The sequence below is a fragment of the Aspergillus fischeri genome, genomic scaffold (genome assembly GCF_000149645.3).
Source record: "Aspergillus fischeri NRRL 181 1099437636266 genomic scaffold, whole genome shotgun sequence".
Taxonomy (NCBI): Eukaryota; Fungi; Ascomycota; class Eurotiomycetes; order Eurotiales; family Aspergillaceae; genus Aspergillus; species Aspergillus fischeri.
Genome location: NW_001509760.1, coordinates 3640631 through 3660103, shown reverse-complemented (window position 1 = coordinate 3660103; position 19473 = coordinate 3640631). Strand labels below are relative to the sequence as shown.

Genomic DNA, 19473 nt, shown 5'->3' with positions numbered 1-19473 from the left:
TACTCGCACAATGGTCTCAGTGGGACTATCCTATGGAGTAGTTATCTACTATGAGCTCTGCAGCCTCTGCTACCTAGAGAGGTGCTTAGTGTAATAATATTGATGCCACTGTCATCATTGCAATCACAGTACCCACTTGGTGGCTGGAAATGAGCAGCGAACACGATCCCCTCCATACTGACGTGGATCGACTCACCATCTTCGTCTGGCTCTCTCGATCATCCCTATTCTGTGAATTCTCAGCAATTGCATCTAGACAGGGTAGTACTATTAATTACAGTGCCTTTGAGATTCAGTTCCCCTCCCCCAACCGGTTTTGTCTGCTCCGTCATGGCTGTGGCTGAGATGAGACCCAGTTTATCCGCTTGTTCCTTGCCCCTCTCTCCTGGCCAAGCTTTTCTAAGCTTTGGATACTCTGCCCTGCTATTTTGGTCATCGATCAGGATGCACTTATAATTGACTGTGGAGGGGTGGATCCAATGAGACATGCTCAGCTCTCCATCTCGGACGGATGCCGTGTTGACTGGCTGAGAATATCTTCTCACTCATTAGCAGGTTAAAGGGCTTCTCTAGTATCCAATCTCAGGATGCTATTATCCGATCCACTGATGCTGTGGTGCCACTTTCCATAGCACTCGTACAGAGGAGCAACACTACTGACAGCCACCCCCTCTTCCCCCCTGTTGATAATGATGACGGTCCTCAATCAGAGAGTGACCCATCTCTGGTTCCCGCCCTGTTTTGCTTACTCTGATGATCCATGTTGATCTCTCAAATTATTCCGATTTAACAATAGGCAGCTAAATATTAATACGTTGCTTTCCTCTACAGCTCCTGCATCTGACCTACTTCCTCTTGCATCCTTCATCTGTCAACGTACCTGCATCTGCATCCGCATACCACCGCCAATATGGTCCACCTTGCTACGGTCAAGCGCGACAGCGAAAATTTTGAACCCCTCGTTAAACGCGTTGATTCTATCAAGCTCGAAACCACCGATGATGACGATTTCTACTCCACTGTATACGGGACTCGGTTTGCGGCGGAGCAGCTGCCCCAGAATGAGATGCCCGAGAGGGAGATGCCCCGTGAAGTCGCTTACCGCATGATCAAGGATGAGCTTAGTTTGGATGGAAATCCTATGCTCAAGTAGGTTGACTTCTCGAATGATTCTGTGGCGCATAGCTGACTTTGCGATAGTTTGGCTAGTTTTGTCACGACGTACATGGTATGCGGGTTACACCTATTTGTAGCTGCAGCTAATTTGAGCAGGAAGAGGAAGCCGAGAAGCTCATGACCGACTCTTTCAGCAAGAACTTTATCGATTACGAAGAATATCCCCAGTCCGCCGAGATCCAGAACCGGTGTGTCAACATGATCGCTCGGCTGTTCAATGCCCCTATTGACAGCGACAACGAGCACCCCGTCGGCACCTCAACCGTTGGCTCGTCCGAGGCCATCATGCTGGGCACGCTGGCCATGAAGCGACGGTGGCAGAACAAGCGCAAGGCCGAGGGCAAAGACACCACACGCCCTAACATCATTATGAACAGCGCCGTGCAGGTCTGCTGGGAGAAAGCCGCGCGGTACTTTGACGTGGAGGAGCGCTACGTCTATTGTACCGAGGACCGCTACGTCATTGACCCCAAGCAGGCCGTCGATCTGGTCGACGAGAATACCATCGGCATCTGCGCCATCCTGGGAACCACATACACCGGCGAGTACGAAGACGTCAAGGCGATTAATGATCTTCTGGTCGAGCGCGGCCTCGACATCCCTATCCACGTGGACGCCGCCAGCGGTGGCTTTGTCGTCCCGTTCATCAACCCCAACCTGCTGTGGGACTTTCGCCTGGAGAAGGTCGTTTCAATCAACGTGTCCGGCCACAAGTACGGCCTTGTCTACCCCGGCGTGGGCTGGGTCGTCTGGCGCTCACCCGAATACCTACCCAAGGAGCTGATCTTCAACATCAACTACCTGGGCGCCGAGCAGGCCAGTTTCACCCTCAATTTCTCCAAGGGCGCTTCGCAGGTCATCGGCCAGTACTACCAGATGATCCGGCTGGGCAAGCGCGGCTACCGCTCGATTATGGTCAACATCACGCGCATTGCCGACTACCTGGCACAGCAACTCGAACAGCTAGGCTTCATCATCATGAGCCAGCAGCGCGGCCGCGGACTGCCCCTCGTGGCGTTCCGCCTGCCTTCAGACCGCAACGAGCAGTTCGACGAGTTCGCCCTGGCGCACCAACTGCGCGAGCGGGGGTGGATCGTGCCCGCGTACACGATGGCGCCGCACAGCAACGAGCTGAAGCTGATGCGGGTGGTTGTGCGCGAGGACTTTAGCATGAACCGGTGCGATGCTCTGCTGACGGATATCAAGCTGGCGCTGAAGACGTTGAGCGATATGGACAAGGCCATGCTGGAGAAGTATACTCTGTAAGTACTGACTCGGACGGATTAACGGGCTATACTGACGAGGTGTGTCTAGACATGTTCAAAAGCACGCGGTTAACTCGCACAAGTCCAAGCATAACCATTCGCACTACAAGAACGAGAAGCATTCCTTGCAGGGCAAGACTGGGAAGACGCACGGAGTTTGCTAGTGATTGAACTCGGATCGCGCAGAAGCGGTAGATAGGATATGATACTTCCACTCACTTCTTGACAAATCATTTGTCTACTCCATAAACTAAGCTCTAGTTTCATATCGCTCCTGGGCTAATGGGTATGACCCACCCTGATGCAACCATGCCCAGGATGCATAACTAGTGCGCGGCGAACTACCCATGTACTAACAACGAGTCATTAGCTGTAGACCAAATGGAGACGGGCATGTCTTATATTCCCCCTTCCCATCTACCTGCCATCAGCCAAGTAAACCAGAACTTCTCATGAAAATGACCTCCCAATCCCCATCCGACCCCCTCATCGCCGCCCTCTGCGGCCTCCTAACCCTAAACATCTACACCCTCCTCCCGCTCTTCATCTCCATCCCCCCATTCCTGGATCTTCGCCTGTCGACACTATATGTCCTCGCGCTACAGGGCCTGATCTCGCTAGTCGTCGTCCGACTCTTCTATGTGGCTACGCGCCGCCCATTCCAGCTGCGATGCAGGAAGACTCTCGTCCTGATGCTCCTGTATGCGGTGTTTCCTGTCCCGAGGATTGCTATCTGGGTGCTTGATACGGTTGTTCCGGGTATTTGTGTGCGGAAGGGGTTTTGTCAGGTTTGTTGTGGTGATGCCTGCTAGGTGGTGAGAGATGCTTATAACAATCGATAAATAGAAATAGTGCGCCGGACTACAGTGCGATTGCTTTCTATAGTCCGGTGCGCGCTGGCCAGGATCTGTCGAGCTATAGTAATGAGCTCAATAGATGTTGATGACCGCTTAAGTTCTTTAAAGGGAGTGATGAAGGGTGGAAATGAAGGAGTTGAGAAGAGGATGAGATGTTACTCGATTTCTACAGTATAGCAGATGGCATAGAAGATAGGGTTCAGTACTGGGATAAGCTATCTACTGAGGTAATCTGCCAATGCTACCATGGAAGTCTTGCCAAGGGCTTCCCTTTTGTATCCTTGGATATCCTTGGAAGAGAGCAGTTGTACATCCTCAAAGAGATGGTGATGCTGCTGTTGGGTGACGTCATGTATACGAGACTCTCTCGAGATGACTGTCGGTAATAACCCTCAGCTGTAGCTTTAGATTCTCCATCAATTGCCTCTCTAAATAGTACTCAGCTCAATAGTCAGTATGAAGCGTCTATCCATTGATCCCCGTCAGAACATCCCCCCAATTCGGGATTCGCCTGCTACTGCACTCCCAGCAAGTCTTCCGGAGGCGAAAAACATCAAGACTAACCCTGCCCGAGCCGGAGAAGGAAATGCATCGGTTTACTTTGTTGGAAATGCTACGACGATCTTGTCAGTAGCTTCTTGCCTCGTATCAATGGGATGCTAATCTGGATAGTGAATGGGAGGGAATGAGGTTGATGACCGATGTTGGTTCATGCTCTGTTAGTTCACTGGCACAAACTGACAAGATAGCCAAACTTCCTTCATGCGGGAGATCATGTCCATCTTGGTCCTGGAGTGACTTCTACGCGTCTAAGAAACCCCGCAGTTGACTTGCACGAACTGCCTCGCATCGACTTGGTTCTTTTATCTCACTATCATGGGTATACTATACTCCCTCCAGCGACCACTGCATCAGACTGACCATTGCAGAGATCATTTTGATGAAAAAGTCGAGGCATCTCTTCGGCGAGACCTGCCCATCATCACCACCAGCCATGCCAAGTCCATATTGACGTCCAAGGGAGCAGACTCCTTTCAGCAAGTGTTCGATCTCGAGCCATTCGAGCAGATGATGGTCAATATCAAAGGCGACAGCTCGCGAACCAAACACCCGCACATCCGAGTCACTGGAATGCCAGGCAAACACATCCCGACCAACAAGGTCGTGGAGAAATTGAACGAGTTCGCGGCGGCAGTAAGCATTTCCTTGACACTGCGATGACATATGGCAATGAACTGACGATCAAGATTCCCCCCACCAACGGATGGATGGTTGAATTAGGCTATGGCAGCACTCAGACTATGCAAACCGATTTCGAGGTCGGCTATCGCATCTACATCTCCGGCGACACGCTGATGGTGGATGAACTCAAGGAGATTCCGCGGCGGTTCGAGGGCCAGAAGATCGACCTGATGCTTATCCATCTTGGAGGCACGACGGTACCTCATCCGAAGATGTGGCCGCTGACCATGATGGTGACGATGGATGCGAAACAGGGCGTGGAGCTGGTGCGCCTGATCAAGCCTGATCTGACCATTCCGATCCACTTTGATGATTACGATGTGTTTGCGAGCTCGCTGGAGGACTTCAAGATTGAGATGCAGAAGGCGGGATTGGGAGGACAAGTGGTGTATTTGGATCGCAAAGAGGCTTATCGCTTCCAAGTGAGAGCGACCTGAGCTTTACCTTGAGATGATCTCGTATTGTTGATCCTGGATCTTATTGGATATCGTCGGATGGATTTAGCCTTGTTCTTTGTGAGCATCGCCTCGTGTTCGGTTGGATTATTTATAGCATCAACAACCAACAACAACAAATCTAGTCATGATTATTCTTCCATCGATTCTTATCCAAATTCCTGTCATCGTCTCCATCAGAACTACTGTTTCCTGTACGTGGCTGCAGTTGTGTTGTTGTTGATTGCTTCATCGCCCCTCTCCTCTCCTCTCCTCTCCTCCCCGCCTCCTTTTCGTCCTCTTTGGACGATCATCGCGTCCATCCCACTCCTCATGCCTTTGTTTCGCAAAAAGCACAAATCCTCGTCGCCTGCTGCATCTCCCGCCTTTCGTTCGGTCGAGCAACTGACCGTACCCCCTCCGTCCACCGGTTCGCCGCCTCGTGTTCCTCCTGAAGATCTTGCGTTTTACCAGCGCTTCTCCGACGTGCGCCTCCCCACTTCTCCTGCGGACCCGCCAGACAACTCGTATTGTCAACAACCCCAACACCAACAACAACAACACCATCCCCATCCCCATCAGCTATATCATCAAACTCATCCCGATCATCAGAACCATTCGGAACATCCACCTCCGTATCAACCTACAATCACTCGGTCGCAAAGCCATCACTCTCCCACTCTGCTCAACTCGGTACTTGCGACCCCCGCTTTACCAGCTGCTACTCACTTCATCGATGCTGACCCTGCCGACCAGTCCAGCGTGGACAGGGCGTCTGAGCAACCGGCTTTGGCCCCCAACGCTCACAATAGCAATAAACAGGATCCGCCGCAAAAGTCCCGCAGGAAGCTATTCGGCCTACATTCCTCGTCCTCGTCCTCATCGACAGGCTTCTTGGAACGCAGCCTATCCGTCAAAGGTACTTCCTCGTCGCAGTCGTCCCGCCAGCGACGGCATCAGCAACAACTGTCGCTAGACACCCATCGAACGCATCGCGATCGAGATCACCAGAAGAGTACCCGAAATATCAATTACCATTCCTCGTCCGAGACAGTGCCCGAGGACCATGTGGTAGACCCGAACCGGGGTAGCTCACAGTCTCTCCTCATGCAGCAGGACACGACAACAGCTCATCAGCGACCTCCCCGTTCCCCGCAGCACCCGCCTTGCATTCAGCGATCCAACACCGATCCGAGCCTTCTCGAGAATTTATACAATTCCTCACCTGTGGACTCGGCTTCTAGGCAACCTGTCGACCCTTCCCACGTCATCTCTAATCAGTCACAGACGCATTTACAGCAGCAGCAGCAGCAACAATCGCCTGTTTCCCAACTTCAAGTGGAGCCGCCGTTGAGTGCACGACCTCCATCGCGACAGTCCGTGGGGCCGCCCTCTCCGTTGCCCCCATTCTCCCATCAACCGGATCCGCACCCATCCTGCGCCCACCAGAGCGGCATGGCTTCATCGTCGGACCGACCGGCCGGTCCCCCGCAGACGCAGCCCCAAGGTCACCCGGCCTTCCAAGGTGGTAGCCAGCAGAATGCCACAGAGTCAGGGCGCAGCACGCCCCCCGTCAATTCGAGCAGAAGAGATGATCTGGGCGAGATCGATGTGCGAGCTTTGCTGCAAAAGCATGATGAACTCCGTAAGATACGCACAAGCGCCCCAGTCGGCAGACATACTGACAGGTTGCAGAGGCCAAATACTCCAAAGTGAAGCGGTACTATTTCGAGAAAGATGCTCAGGTGCAGCAACTGCAGAATACCGTGGCTCATCAGCGCATGGCCGTGTCCCGAACGGTCCTCGACGATAATGAATATGTAAACCGGTTCGCGCGGCTTGATGGCGCCATCAAGGATCTGGCCTTTTCCATTCGGAGAGACTGGAAGAGCTTACCCACCTGGTTGGCTGGCCATGTCAATGAGGACGCACACGCAACCGGCATGAAGGAAATGACGGCCATTGGCCGCGCGACGATGAGCCGATGGCTGGTGGAAGAGATCTTTGAGCGGCATTTCCATCCAGCTCTGGAACCGAACTTGAGCATGCAGCTGAAGAGCATCGAGATGAACCTGCGCCGGCAACAGACCATGGCCTACACGGAGGAGGATCGCGAGAACGCGATCGCGCGGATCTCCAACTGGCGCCGAACCACATTCGACGGCCTCACGGACTCGCTGCAGGGCAAAGCCGCGGAGGAAAACCGGGCGCAGCTCATTGATCATCTCGTGGAGAAATTTGTCGCGTGTCTGGAGATGAACCTGTGTGAGCCTCCGCCAGCGGGGCTCGAGAACGGTGCACGGATGATCGTGGAGAACGCCGTGGGCATCTCGGAGAAGATCCCGCTGGAGTCGCGCGACATCTGCGTCGAGTACTTTATGCCAGGGACGCTGGTCAACGAGGCCGTCATGAAGATCGAGGGGGGCCTGCCGCCGCTGACGAACGTGAAACAGCCCCCCGAGGTGCCCCCTACGCGAGGCTCTATCGAGCACGAGGGCGCTCACGAAGGGTTTGTCGAGGATGGCGACGGCGAGTCCGTGCCTCCATCGGGCGGGAGCAACTCGATGGATGGGGCAACGGCGGGATCCACCCCCGGGCGCGAACAGCGCATGAGATCGGTTTTCAACACGTTGATGGGCAAGCGGCAGGTTCCGGCCGTCGAGGCGAGCCACAGCGGCAAGGAGCTGAAAGAGCCGGTGGAGGAACGAAGCGGCGGCCGGATCCGATTTGCCTCGTTCCTAAGCGCAGAGGTACGCGGGAGAGGGCCTACGAATGTATTGGTCAAGGCGCCTGTATATTTGATATGACGTATGAATTTACGACCTAAATGATAATCCGAAGTCTCTTCAAACTAGTCCGTACCCCCTCCACAGGTCCATTGTAGCTGCCCTGTTAGAACGGAGGAGGACTCAGGTCCAACCCGTCAACCGTCAACTTGAACGCATCGTTGCGCGAATAGCTCCCCGCGACGTCCATATCCAGGCGTCCGCGCTCACAGTCCTCGAGATCGATCTCGGCCACAAGCAGCCCATCCCCGACCGCATTCCCATCGGCATCGGTTCCAGCCGCGCGAGCCGTCGCCGCCGAGTCGGGCGCATCATCCGCAGAGACCTCCCATATGGGGCCGGCCAGCACCTCACCCTGGCAGCCGACAATGCACGATCCCCCGCGGCTGACAAAATCATCGCCATCTATCTCATATCAGCTAGGATCAATATAAAGCAGAGCAGTAGTGACATAGACATACGAGGAACACCATCAGCAGCAGGAGCAGCAGCCGCAGCCGGAGGAGCCGCCACCGGCGCCTCCGTCCCCGTCTCCACCTTCTTCTCTCCCTCGGCCTCGGGCCAAACGATCTCATGCGGCCCCTCGGCCGTAATAGAATGCTTCTTGCGATGCGCCGGCCTGGTCTGCGTCTGCGTCTGCACCTGCGTCTGCAGCTGTTGCGTCGCAGGCACAGGGCCAGGGGGACAGGTCACCCACTCGGGCAACTCATTATACCGCACGCACTGATTCGCCGAGAGCACAAACGCGCGGCCCTCGCAGGCAACCGTCCGCATAAGCGGCAGCCAGGTGTCTCGGGCGTCAGCCGTGGGGGCAAGATAGATATTGACGTTCTGGGCGTAGAGGCTCTGTCTCAGGAGGGGCATATAGTTCTCCCAGCAGATCGCTGCGGCGAGAGTCACGGGGACGCCGTTGAGGTGGGTGGTGACGGCTTTGAGGGTGGAGGGGGAGCCTTGGGCCCAGATAAGGCGTTCTGTTCCTGTCTACACAATCACCATCACCATTAGCGCATCATCTCACCCAATTCAACCTGGAAAAAAAAAAGAAAAGGGAGGGTACAGGCATAACCTTCCTCCTCTTCCCGAGACACCCACGCAGGGGATCCACATAAACAACAGCGCAATACAAACTGCCCCCCGCGCGCTCAATAACCCCCACAACAAGAAACACGCCCGTCTCTCTCGCGACCCGCTCCATCTCCTCCCTCGTCCCATCACCGCGCTCGCTCCGCCCCTCGGCTACAGGCAAGCGTCGATGAACCCAGTCATCCCCGGCCCCCGCAGGCGTATCGCCTAGATCAACCGCCGAGCGGAAATAGGCCAGGAACTGGTCGCGGCCGTGCGGGGCGCGCGAGCCCACCGCGCATCCGAAGGAGCAGGTACGTGGGTATCCGCCTAGATAGGCCTCGGGGAAGAGGAGGAGGTGCACGCCGCGGGTGCGGGCGTGGTGGGCGATGCGGGAGAGGGCGGAGAGGGTGGCTTGTGTTGTTTTGTGGGTGCGGGCTTGGGCGACTGCCACGGTGATTTTGGAGGGCATTTTGTTGCACTTGTTTGCTCCTTGACTTCTGTCCTGGTTGCGGTGTTCTTGGCTGAGCTGGGCTGTTTGATGGAGGTTGGTGAGGAGAAGGTTTTTTAGAGGTAACTAAGCGGGGTACTCTGTAGCGGAGCGGAGCGAAAGCCGAGTCCAGGTGCCGATCAATCTCAGTCTTGAGGAATTGGAATACCCCAGTTAGTCTGCAGTTTTTCTCTCTAGTCAGTTGAACATGAAGATACTCGTATACAGAGGTGACGAAGAGATAGTAGAGAGGTAGTCAGTTGGGGAAGTTGGTGATGTAACGTGATGTCATGTTTCTAGGGTAGCATTGGATGTATGTAGATTCCTTAAATCTATACTACAGTCTGAGTACTCTAAATACACTGATGATCCTATGTACCAAATTCTGGATCAAATGAAACAAAACGATCAACCCGACGCATTCAAATCGCTAGCAAACCATGAATGCAACAAGCCCGGGTATACGCGCGCTAGAACAAGCAGCAACAATAAACCGAAATCAGATGCCGAGATAAATCTTGCATGAAATCATTCTTTTCAATCAAGCACGAGTCGGACGTGTCGCCGTCGTATGCTAGGTTGCATGCCGGCTAAACCTTCGCACCCATGGCGTTGGCGGCCTGCTGCAACACACGAGGCCAGCGCGAGATGAACTCGACATCGTCCAAAGCCCCCTTGCCCTGGTTGCGCACATACTGCGTGCTAGGGTCAATGCGAGGCTCATAGTCCCAGACGGTCGGAGTGCCCTGGATCAGAGCCGAGTACACCAGGCGACGCCGGCGCTGCGACCGCAGCACGTCCTCTCGGATCGCCTTCAGATCCCAGCGGGCATGCACTTCTTCAGTAAAGTGCGCCAACAGCGTGGCCGGATCGGTGGTCGCAGGCAGCGCAGCGGGAAACTTGGCGGGACTGGGGGTGCGTGGGGGAGTCGGGAACGGGAAGGATGAATTGGCGCGCTGGGGTACTGGGGACACACGAGGAGTTCCCGACGGCGTATCGGCCGGTGTAGGAAGAGCTGTAGGCCTGACCTGATCAAGCACGGTACCCTTAACGGCGAGTGATTGCGATGGTACAGCAAGACCCGCAACCAAGTTCACCCGTTCCTCCGGGTCGTTCTCGAGGTCGTAAAGCATGGGGGGGTCGATCAGCGAATAGACGAACTTCCACCGGCCGCGACGGATCATGACAGTTGGAGACTGAGTGCCCTCGGCCATGTACTCGCCCAGCACCGTGTCGGTCTTGACACCCTCCTCGCCAGTGAGGTACGGCATCAGCGACACACCGTCCAGCGGAAGCTCTTTGACCAACGGGGCTCCAGCCATTGCGGCAAAGGTAGGCAACAGATCCATGGTCGAGACGTTCTCCGGAACGCGCTTAGGAGCAAAGCGGTTAGGGGCATGCACGATCATGGGCACACGTGCCGAGTTCTCGTACCAGACCATCTTGTACCACAAGCCTCGCTCACCCAGCATGTCGCCGTGATCCCCCGTGAAAATGACGATGGTGTCGTCGCGCAGACCACAGTTCTCCAACACCTTCAGCAGCTTCCCGACATTGGTGTCGACGTAGGTGCAGGCGGCGTAGTAGGCGCGGCGCGCAGCCTTGATGCGCTCCTCGGGTATCTCCTTGCCCCACAAGTCAATGCACTTGAGGACCCGCTGCGAGTGGGGATCCTGCTGGTCCTGGGGAATGGCAGGCGTCTTTGGCAACGGAATGTCCACGTCTTCGTACATGTCCCAGAATTCCTTGGTCATCGCGTAGGGGTCATGCGGATGGGTCATAGAGACCGTCAAGCAGAAGGGCTGGTCGGTACGGTGGCGGACATGATCATAAAGATACTGCGTAGACTTGTAGATGACTTCTTCGTCATAGTCGAGCTGGTTGGTGCGCACGACAGGACCTGCCTCCATCACAGACGACATATTGTGATACCAGTCCGGACGAATATCCTGTTCAATTAGCGCTGTGTACTACGATCATGGCGCAAGGCAACTCACCGGCTCGTCCCAATTGACGGACCAACCATAGTCCCCGGGGTAAATGTCGCTGGTCAGTCGCTGCTCATAGCCATGCAGCTGATCAGGTCCACAAAAGTGCATTTTACCAGCCAGAGCAGTATGATAGCCTTCGCGGCGCAAATAATGGGCATATGTGGGGATGTCGGCGGGCAAGTCTGAGGCGTTGTCGTAGGCGCCAATCTTGGACGGGAGCTGACCGGTCACCATGACGAAGCGCGAGGGAGCACACAGCGGAGAGTTGCAGTATGCGGAATCAAACACCACACCTTCCCGAGCCAAACGGTCCAAATTGGGAGTCTTGATAGGAGAGTTTTTGTCATGGAAGGCCAGAAGGGGAGCTGCCATCTGGTCCGCCATAATGTAGAGGATATTGGGCTTCTTGGCCGCCATGGTGGTGTCGTTGCCGTCACAATCGCTAAGAAGGATAGTAGTCTAGGCAGACTAGACGAGACTTGAAGGATGAATTAATCTAGAATCAAAATATACACAGGAATTACCAGGACAGAAAGGGAGTGGGAAAATGGGAGAAAAACCCGGGGATGGAGGGAAGAGGAAGAGGACAAGACGAAGAGGAAGAGGAACGGGGAAGATGGATAGATATAGGGAAACGAGTCCAATGGTCCCGAGAGCAAGTGGAGCAAAAGATGACAATCAACAATCAAACAATTTATTGACAAAGATACGGAGTGAAGAGGAAGAGGACGAGAGAAACAAATGGAAGGGAAAAAAGAAAAGGGAAAAAAAAATAGAGAGCCCAAAAAAGGCAAGAAAAAAAAGCAAATGAAGGGATTAAGCAGTAGGAGGCTTCCCCGTTAATTGTTAGATTGCATATCCCCGTGAAATGTGTCTGTTGGTGTCCAATCAGAATGCAGGGTTTATAGTAATTCTGATAAAGTTGCTGGACTAGCTGGAGAATATTTCGCGCTAGTAATTAATACGCCGCAATACAGTACACTAACTGCCACTAGAACATCTACAGAGACAATAGCCCCAGGATTCAGATGGAGGATAGTGATCTACAGGCAATACAGAGTAGATAGAGATACATCATTCACAAACCATTTCGCAAGATGAAACCAGGATTGATCGAGGCTGAGCGCTGGAGGATTTCACCGCCAGTCCGCAGCAATGGAATCATCGGCGGGGACGATGGTGTGATATCCGCTGCTTCTGACTCGAGCGTCGGGGGTTGGTTCCAGCGTCGGATTCCGGGCTTCCAGTCCTCTGGAGTTTCAAGGAGTCTCCTGAAGATCATTTGGACTCTATGATGCTCTATGTCCTTTCTCCATGACCGATACTCGCAAACAAAGGTCTCTTGTGATGAATCAATCTCTTCTCAAAGGAATTGATGCGTTGTTCATGGGAGTCATATAGGTCGCGTGAGTCTAGAGTGAATGGACTCGATTACCCAGCATAGAAAAGTATTCCGGAAAACCAATGACCGTTATGACTAACTGGGTCTTGTATGATTTGCCACGCAAGCACTATCACATTTGTCCCCAAGAATTTTGTCAGTGTTGGGATAATCTTGCGTCTTCCATACCTGATATCCTGGTTTATAGCTCATTTCTTACTCTCATAGTCACTTCCAAAAGGCTCCCATTGAGGGTCTGTTTTTGAGTGGACTATCTAGAGCAAACCGGCTTCGAAGCTAGAACCCCCTTTCAAGGGAATTAACTTAGATGGGTATAGTGGCTGTTTGTCTTTCAAGGCTGAACCAGAAGCAAAATCTCATTGGTCGTGTGATGTAGTGATTGCCGGATCCCGATGGACCCACTTGCTTATCACACGAGCAGAACTTCTCAATTCGGAGGTCAGCTGATGACTTGTTACGAGTATATTACAGTGATACACAAATGATACACTTCTACCAAGGTCTCCATGGTCTCCAAGAAGATTAAGTGATCGACTGACAAGACAACTAGAGAGTGTAGTTAGTAGAACTAGACGGTGGACAGTGGAAATCAAAACCAAACACGCAAGCTCCAATCCCATACCGCATTCTATCTAGCTTCCATGGCAAAAGTCAAGCTAACAGTACATCCAGCAACCTTACGTATGTACCATCCTAGTCCGGGGTCCAAGACAAAATTCCCCATCCCGAGCAACAATGGCATCATCGTCCCCTTCCTCCTATCACATACCTCTCTCCGCGGCTTCTCCTGAAGATCGCTGTTTCACGGATATGCAAGGTTTCTGGAAGATCTACGGAAACGGACTTGTTTTTATCGGACTCCGATTCGCTTTTGCGGGGACAATAGTACATACAAATTCTCTTCCAGAGTTAGTACTACCATAGTACGGAGTATGGGGTATGACATCGTCCAAGACACGCAGCCAAATCTAAGGTAGTAAATACCAAATACGGAGTACTCATCAGCAAATGCACTCTCAGCAGGAGTGAACGTGCCTTGGACAACGGCGAGTCCTATGAGCAATCTTCTCACCTGAGCACGCAATCGGCAATCAACGAGCGGCTGGCTGACGTAGTCCTTTGCGTTGCGTTTGCATCGACGATCTGACTACGGAGTTACGGGGTACAAGCGGCGACTTTCCCAGTTGGGTCGATAGCGGCTGCGATGTACGTAAGACGCTGAGAGTGCTTCATATCCTTGTAGCTTGTTCTCGAATGTATTACCCTACTCCTCCTCCTTCTAGGCAGCATTAAGCTTGGCGTCGAGGGCAGTACTTTCATTCTGCCAAGATGAGCGGAATGCTTGCTGTATAAACTTGAGGTCTTGGCATAGGGCTACAGAGCTAACTTTCTACTGCAGTGAGGGAGGAACTTGGACTACGGACTACATCTGAATAGGACTTGTCATGCTGGTCTGCAATGTAAGGGATATGGATTAGATTGGTGATTGTACCACAGGTGACGGTCCGATGACTGGACAATGTCGGGGCGCAACGGCATGCGAAATGGACAGACGGTCAATCGAGGGATCGCTACACTGGCAACGCCGATAGTGACAGTGATTTAGCTCTTATGAAGGCATTCTGACATGACTTTTCAATCATTCTTGAACTATATACGTCTCGACTCGTGGTTATACTGACGAGTACGAACGGAAAACAGCGGAACAGTCGCTGACTGGAGACAACACTACAACAGTGAAGAATGCGCTATATTTGTTCATGTACTAAGAGCTGATAATGGACTGCATGCAGTTGAACGCTAATCAAAATATACTTATTCAATGCTGTTCAGAGAAACCAAGGGCGCAGTGCAAGATGTTACACGCTTATTCTGCAAGAAAGCACCTGCAGATTGACTGTGGACTGTATGATGTCAAATCAATCGATCTTGATCGAACTGTATCGCGGTCAGCCTATTCTAATATACTTGAAGGGCCATCATACCTGTAGATACGCCGGACGAAGGCATATGCCGTCAGGAATCCAACGGTCCCTGTCAGCAAGCCATACACCGCACAAGCCAGGAAGCTGTAGCTGAAGAAGAGCAGACTCGATACGAAGCCTGTGATGTGCAGATGGAAGAAGTAGTACCAAATGCAGTAAGCAAACACCCAGAAGGCGCTGCTTCCACCGGTCAGGAAGCTCTGCCACCACCAGTGGTAATTCTACTTTGGTTAGTCTTCATAATACACACAATAAAGGTGGACACTTACCTCAGCACACAACTGGCTGTGCGTAGCGATGATGGTCACTTCGCTCACCGTGATAATCACAATCGTCGATACAGCGCTGAGGAAGCCGAAAACATAGTAATAGCCACTCTTGTCCTGCCACAAATTCTTGAACACAAAGAGTAGTTCAATGAACAGGACAGCAAATGGAGGTAACCCGGTGAGGGCAGCTCCCTGAATGCTATGCAAATACCACGGTTGGGGCGGAATTTGGCGCGCGATCGAGTTCGTCTTGGTCGGGTGTTCCCACGGTTTGGCTCGCACGAAGCCGTACCAGCTGCCAAGGTATACCAGAGGAACTTGAATGAGAAGCCATAACGCAAGCATGCCGACCAATGTGCCGAAAGGAATGGCCGTACTCGATGCTTGTGCCCAGACAAACAGATTCAGTATGAAGACGAGGCAAAAGATCAGCCCGGGGAAGAAAAGAGCGGTCTATGCGATTGTCAGTCAGAGTCAGAAGGAAACAGCAGACCAACTTACGATGAGCGTATTCTTTCGCCAATGGACACCTCCGAAAGTCTTGTACAACCTCCCGGAGAAATATCCGGAGAAAAGGCCTGCAAAGACGAACAAACCCATGCCCACACTAACAAATCCACCTCGGAAACTGGGATTCAAGACACCCAGGCAACTGAGGATCAACAGCCCAGAGACCATGAAGAAGAGCTGCATGCCTGAGCCCACCAATGGCGCTAGCAGACCGCTAAACTCGGGCACCCGGAAAACGTCTCCATGGAGGAGCTTCCATCCGCTCACATCTTCCAGAGCTTCGTCATCAGACGATCCGTCGGCATCCCGCTCAACATCCATGCCTTGATCCAGGAGGCCTTCCCCTTTCTTCTCGGCTGACTTGGAGCGCAATTTGATCTTACCGTCCTCCATAGCGCCGTCTCCGCGACCCTTGATATCTCCTTGCACCGTCCGACCCCAAATCACGTAGACCGCCACACCGAGGACACCCGATATAATCAAAGAGTTCAGAACCGCCAGCCAATGTGTCATCGAGCTTTCGCCTTGATTATTGAAGTAGAGGTCCCAGCGGTTCGACCACTCGATACCAGGCTCTTCTTTGAAGTAGACCGAGTAACTGTATGGGATCTTCAGCTTGGCACCATCGTCTATCTCATCATCCTCCTTGGGGAGATACGACGATTCAGGATACATCTCCTTCAGCCTCGACAGATTAGGAGGAATGTATAGTTCCAGGCCCTCGTGTTTGCCATGCACTTGTTTCGGACATCCGTCTTCCTCGTAATCGCTGGCCTTGATGCTCTTCGGATAGATCTCAAAACCGACCACCACCTTGCCTCCTTCTGGAGCACTCTGCCAGCGAAGGACTATATTGAAATGATTATTGATGAAATAACGTGGCTTGCCGGTGCCAGGTGAGAAGTCCAGGTCCCCAATCTTGAATCCGGTGGCATAGTATTTGCGACTACGGTCGACGGTGACGAAACTCGTTGCTCCAGGCAAATTGTCCGCAATCCATTCCGCCACATATCCTTCCCTGATGAGTTGCCGGCCCCATTTTACGTCTTTCCGTCCCACCTCCACTGTACAGAGTTTCTGGCATTCCACATTCCTGCCCATATGAAGCTCGAAATCCGAGGTCATGATGCGATCGCCGCGGAGGATCTCTCCCAGGTTTAGTGAGACACTCTTTCCTGAGCCGAACGGCGAGCCACCATGACTCTTCCCACTTGGCGGACACACGAACGGAAGATCAAAGTAGGCATACTGTAGCTGCGTGTGGTCCGAAAAGATCTTGTTGACGAGGAGGGGAATGGGTTCGTCGTCGTTATAGCGCGTGACAGAGTAACCTACGGAGTAAGACGGGACATAAGCTCATGTACAAAGTTACTTCCGTCAATGGCAAGCCTACCTGGTATGTAGAACGCGCAAGCGTGGGAGACGAATAACAGCCATATCGTCCATTGGCGCGGAAACAACCCCGATTGAAGTTTCATCATCTACGCAGCGGCAAAACGACTCTCTCCAAGGCGAAGACAGCAGCTAGATATCTCACAAACACGCACAAGTAATCTTTTGAATGATATCGGTCGTGCGGGACAAGTCCGAAGGTTGAAAAGGGCAGGTGGGCGAGCCGGCCGCCCTTAACGCACTCCGAATCCAGCAACAAGCGTTGTCCAAGAGTAGATCAAACAGTATATGTCCTGTATCAATATGTGCAGTCTCTGATGGGCGTATCGCAACGGAAAACAAAATATGGACGATGGGAAGAAGGCGATTGTCAATGTGAGAGACGTGGCACCGAGTGGTCGGAATGCCACTGAGTAGCGACGGGAATTGCGCGATTTCACAGTCCAGCTTATTATAACGAATGGAATGGCCGATAACGCCTTGCGTAAGAAAGATCAAGCATGAGGACGGGGAAGGGATGACTCGATTGTTGGAGAGAAAGTAACGATAACAACAAGCTAATGACAGATATGGCCAGAACATGGGAGTAGAAGAGCCCATTGTAAGGGACAATCGGAGCATCCAGAATAGGCTTAGCTTCCATTTCTTCAAGTGGATATCTATGTCCTCTTTATTATAAAGAAATAGTTAGTTAACGTAATCCACAACCGAGCGGGCCACACAACCGAGCGGGCCACCTCACGCGTTTCTACGTACTCTCAAGAGAGTAAGGCAGTTCAAACATCAATCATGCCACCAAAATCATCTACAAAGTTACAAAATTCAGTTGAGCAAGAAGGACGGATAATTCTTGCTATATCAGCCCTTAAAAAGCAAGAAATTCGCACTGTTCGTGAAGCAGCACGTGTTTTTAATGTACCCCGTACAACTCTCCAGCGGCGATGGAATGGGCATGGTTTTCGGGCTGAGACACGCGCCAATGGGCATAAAATGACTCAGAATGAAGAGGAATCGCTTATTAGATGGATTTTATCTATGGATCAACGTGGAGCGGCTCCCCGACCGTCTCATGTGCGAGAAATGGCAAATATCCTCCTTGCAAAGCGTGGTTTACCTACTATCCAAACTGTTGGAGAGAATTGGGTATATAACTTCATTAAACGGCATGATGAGATCAAAACCCGATTCTCTAGGCGCTATAATCACCAGCGTGCCAAATGTGAAGACCCAAAGATCATCCAAGAATGGTTCAATCGTGTCCAGATCACAATGATGCAGCATGGGATTGCGCTAGAAGATATCTACAACTTTGATGAAACTGGCTTTGCAATGGGCTTAGTAGCTACTGCTAAGGTAGTTACAAGAGCTGAGATGCTTGGTCGGCCCTTCCTTATCCAGCCAGGGAACCGCGAATGGGTTACATCTATAGAGTGTATTAACTCTACTGGATGGGTACTTCCACCATGCATTATCTTCAAAGGAAAGGTCCATATTGAGGGATGGTATCAAGATCCAGCCTTACCAGCAGACTGGCGGATCGAGGTCAGTGAGAATGGATGGACGACTGATCAGATTGGATTACGGTGGCTTCAGAAAGTCTTTATTCCTGCTACTACTAGTCGTACGACTGGAAGATACCGACTCTTGATTCTTGATGGCCATGGAAGCCATCTAACACCTCAATTTGATCAGATCTGCAGTGAGAATGATATTATTTCAATCTGCATGCCTGCGCATTCATCACATCTCCTTCAACCTCTGGATGTTGGCTGTTTCTCTCCGCTAAAACGTGCATATGGCCGCCTGATTGAGGATAAGATGCGACTTGGTTTCAACCATATTGATAAGTTGACTTCCTCGAGGCCTATCCACAAGCTCGTACGGCAATCTTTTCAGCAGACAATATTAGAAGTGGTTTTTCAGCAACTGGATTAATACCACTAAATCCAGATCGGGTGCTCAGTCAGCTTAATATTCAACTTAAAACCCCTACACCACCAGGCAGCCGATCAACAGATTCTATCCCAAAAACGCCTTACAATCTTGAGCAGTTGAAAAAGCAGGAAAGTACGCTTAAGAAGCTACTTAGGGAGCGTACATACAGCCCTCCTACCCCTACTAAGGCTGTGCTAGATCAGATTATCAAGGGGTGTGAGATGGCAATGAATAATGCTGTCCTTCTTGCAAAGGAAAATCAGGATCTACGTGCTGCACATGAGAAGCAGCTTCAAAATAGGAAGCGATCTAGGAGGCAGATAGAAGCTGCAGAGGGATTCTCTATCCAGGAAGGCCAGGAGTTCATTCAACAGCGGAATCAGGCTGCTGAAGCTATTCCAACTATCCCTCCAGAGCAGGTAGTAGATACAGAACAACGCCCTCAACGGGCACCCCCCCGCTGCAGTGACTGCCATATTCTAGGCCATAGGCGATTGCAATGTCCGCAGCGCAAGAATAGCTAGTTTTAGTAATGCAAAGTTATTTTAGGGGTTGAAAATAGCCTTTGATTTCTACTCCGGCCAAAAAAAGCATGTAAGGTGGCCCGCTCGGTTGTGTGGCCCGCTCGGTTGTGGATTACGTTAACTAACGGTGGAGAATGCTGAATAATCGGCTTC

General features: G+C 52.1%; 6 protein-coding genes across 6 annotated transcripts, besides 5 other annotated features; 3 read left to right on the top strand and 3 right to left on the bottom strand.

Moving 5' to 3' along the window:
- Positions 1 to 910: 910 nt before the first annotated feature.
- On the top strand, positions 911 to 2605 carry NFIA_059440 (glutamate decarboxylase; the record flags this gene model as incomplete). Its single annotated transcript, XM_001258487.1, has 4 exons — positions 911 to 1149; positions 1201 to 1228; positions 1273 to 2438; positions 2491 to 2605. 4 exons carry the CDS (start codon positions 911 to 913, stop codon positions 2603 to 2605), a joined length of 1548 nt encoding a protein of 515 aa, XP_001258488.1.
- Positions 2606 to 3754: 1149 nt separating this feature from the next.
- On the top strand, positions 3755 to 4977 carry NFIA_059430 (MBL fold metallo-hydrolase; the record flags this gene model as incomplete). Its single annotated transcript, XM_001258486.1, has 3 exons — positions 3755 to 3924; positions 4228 to 4492; positions 4546 to 4977. The coding sequence occupies 3 exons, from the start codon at positions 3755 to 3757 to the stop codon at positions 4975 to 4977; spliced, it is 867 nt and encodes a 288-aa protein (XP_001258487.1).
- A 254-nt stretch (positions 4978 to 5231) lies between these two features.
- Positions 5232 to 5258: a microsatellite.
- A 49-nt stretch (positions 5259 to 5307) lies between these two features.
- On the top strand, positions 5308 to 7781 carry NFIA_059420 (uncharacterized protein; the record flags this gene model as incomplete). Its single annotated transcript, XM_001258485.1, has 2 exons — positions 5308 to 6619; positions 6670 to 7781. 2 exons carry the CDS (start codon positions 5308 to 5310, stop codon positions 7779 to 7781), a joined length of 2424 nt encoding a protein of 807 aa, XP_001258486.1.
- An 85-nt stretch (positions 7782 to 7866) lies between these two features.
- NFIA_059410 (nitrilase) lies at positions 7867 to 9294 on the bottom strand (the record flags this gene model as incomplete). The annotated part of the gene is made up of 3 exons (XM_001258484.1): positions 7867 to 8165; positions 8222 to 8741; positions 8818 to 9294. The coding sequence occupies 3 exons, from the start codon at positions 9292 to 9294 to the stop codon at positions 7867 to 7869; spliced, it is 1296 nt and encodes a 431-aa protein (XP_001258485.1).
- A 608-nt stretch (positions 9295 to 9902) lies between these two features.
- On the bottom strand, positions 9903 to 11720 carry NFIA_059400 (putative choline sulfatase; the record flags this gene model as incomplete). The annotated part of the gene is made up of 2 exons (XM_001258483.1): positions 9903 to 11261; positions 11310 to 11720. 2 exons carry the CDS (start codon positions 11718 to 11720, stop codon positions 9903 to 9905), a joined length of 1770 nt encoding a protein of 589 aa, XP_001258484.1.
- Positions 11721 to 14624: 2904 nt separating this feature from the next.
- On the bottom strand, positions 14625 to 16594 carry NFIA_059390 (transmembrane 9 family protein; the record flags this gene model as incomplete). The annotated part of the gene is made up of 4 exons (XM_001258482.1): positions 14625 to 14643; positions 14691 to 14911; positions 14960 to 15412; positions 15461 to 16594. The coding sequence occupies 4 exons, from the start codon at positions 16592 to 16594 to the stop codon at positions 14625 to 14627; spliced, it is 1827 nt and encodes a 608-aa protein (XP_001258483.1).
- Positions 16595 to 17564: 970 nt separating this feature from the next.
- Positions 17565 to 17598: a microsatellite.
- A 97-nt stretch (positions 17599 to 17695) lies between these two features.
- Positions 17696 to 18715: a mobile genetic element.
- Positions 18709 to 19236: a mobile genetic element.
- Positions 19237 to 19396: 160 nt separating this feature from the next.
- Positions 19397 to 19430: a microsatellite.
- Between the last annotated feature and the right edge of the window lie 43 nt (positions 19431 to 19473).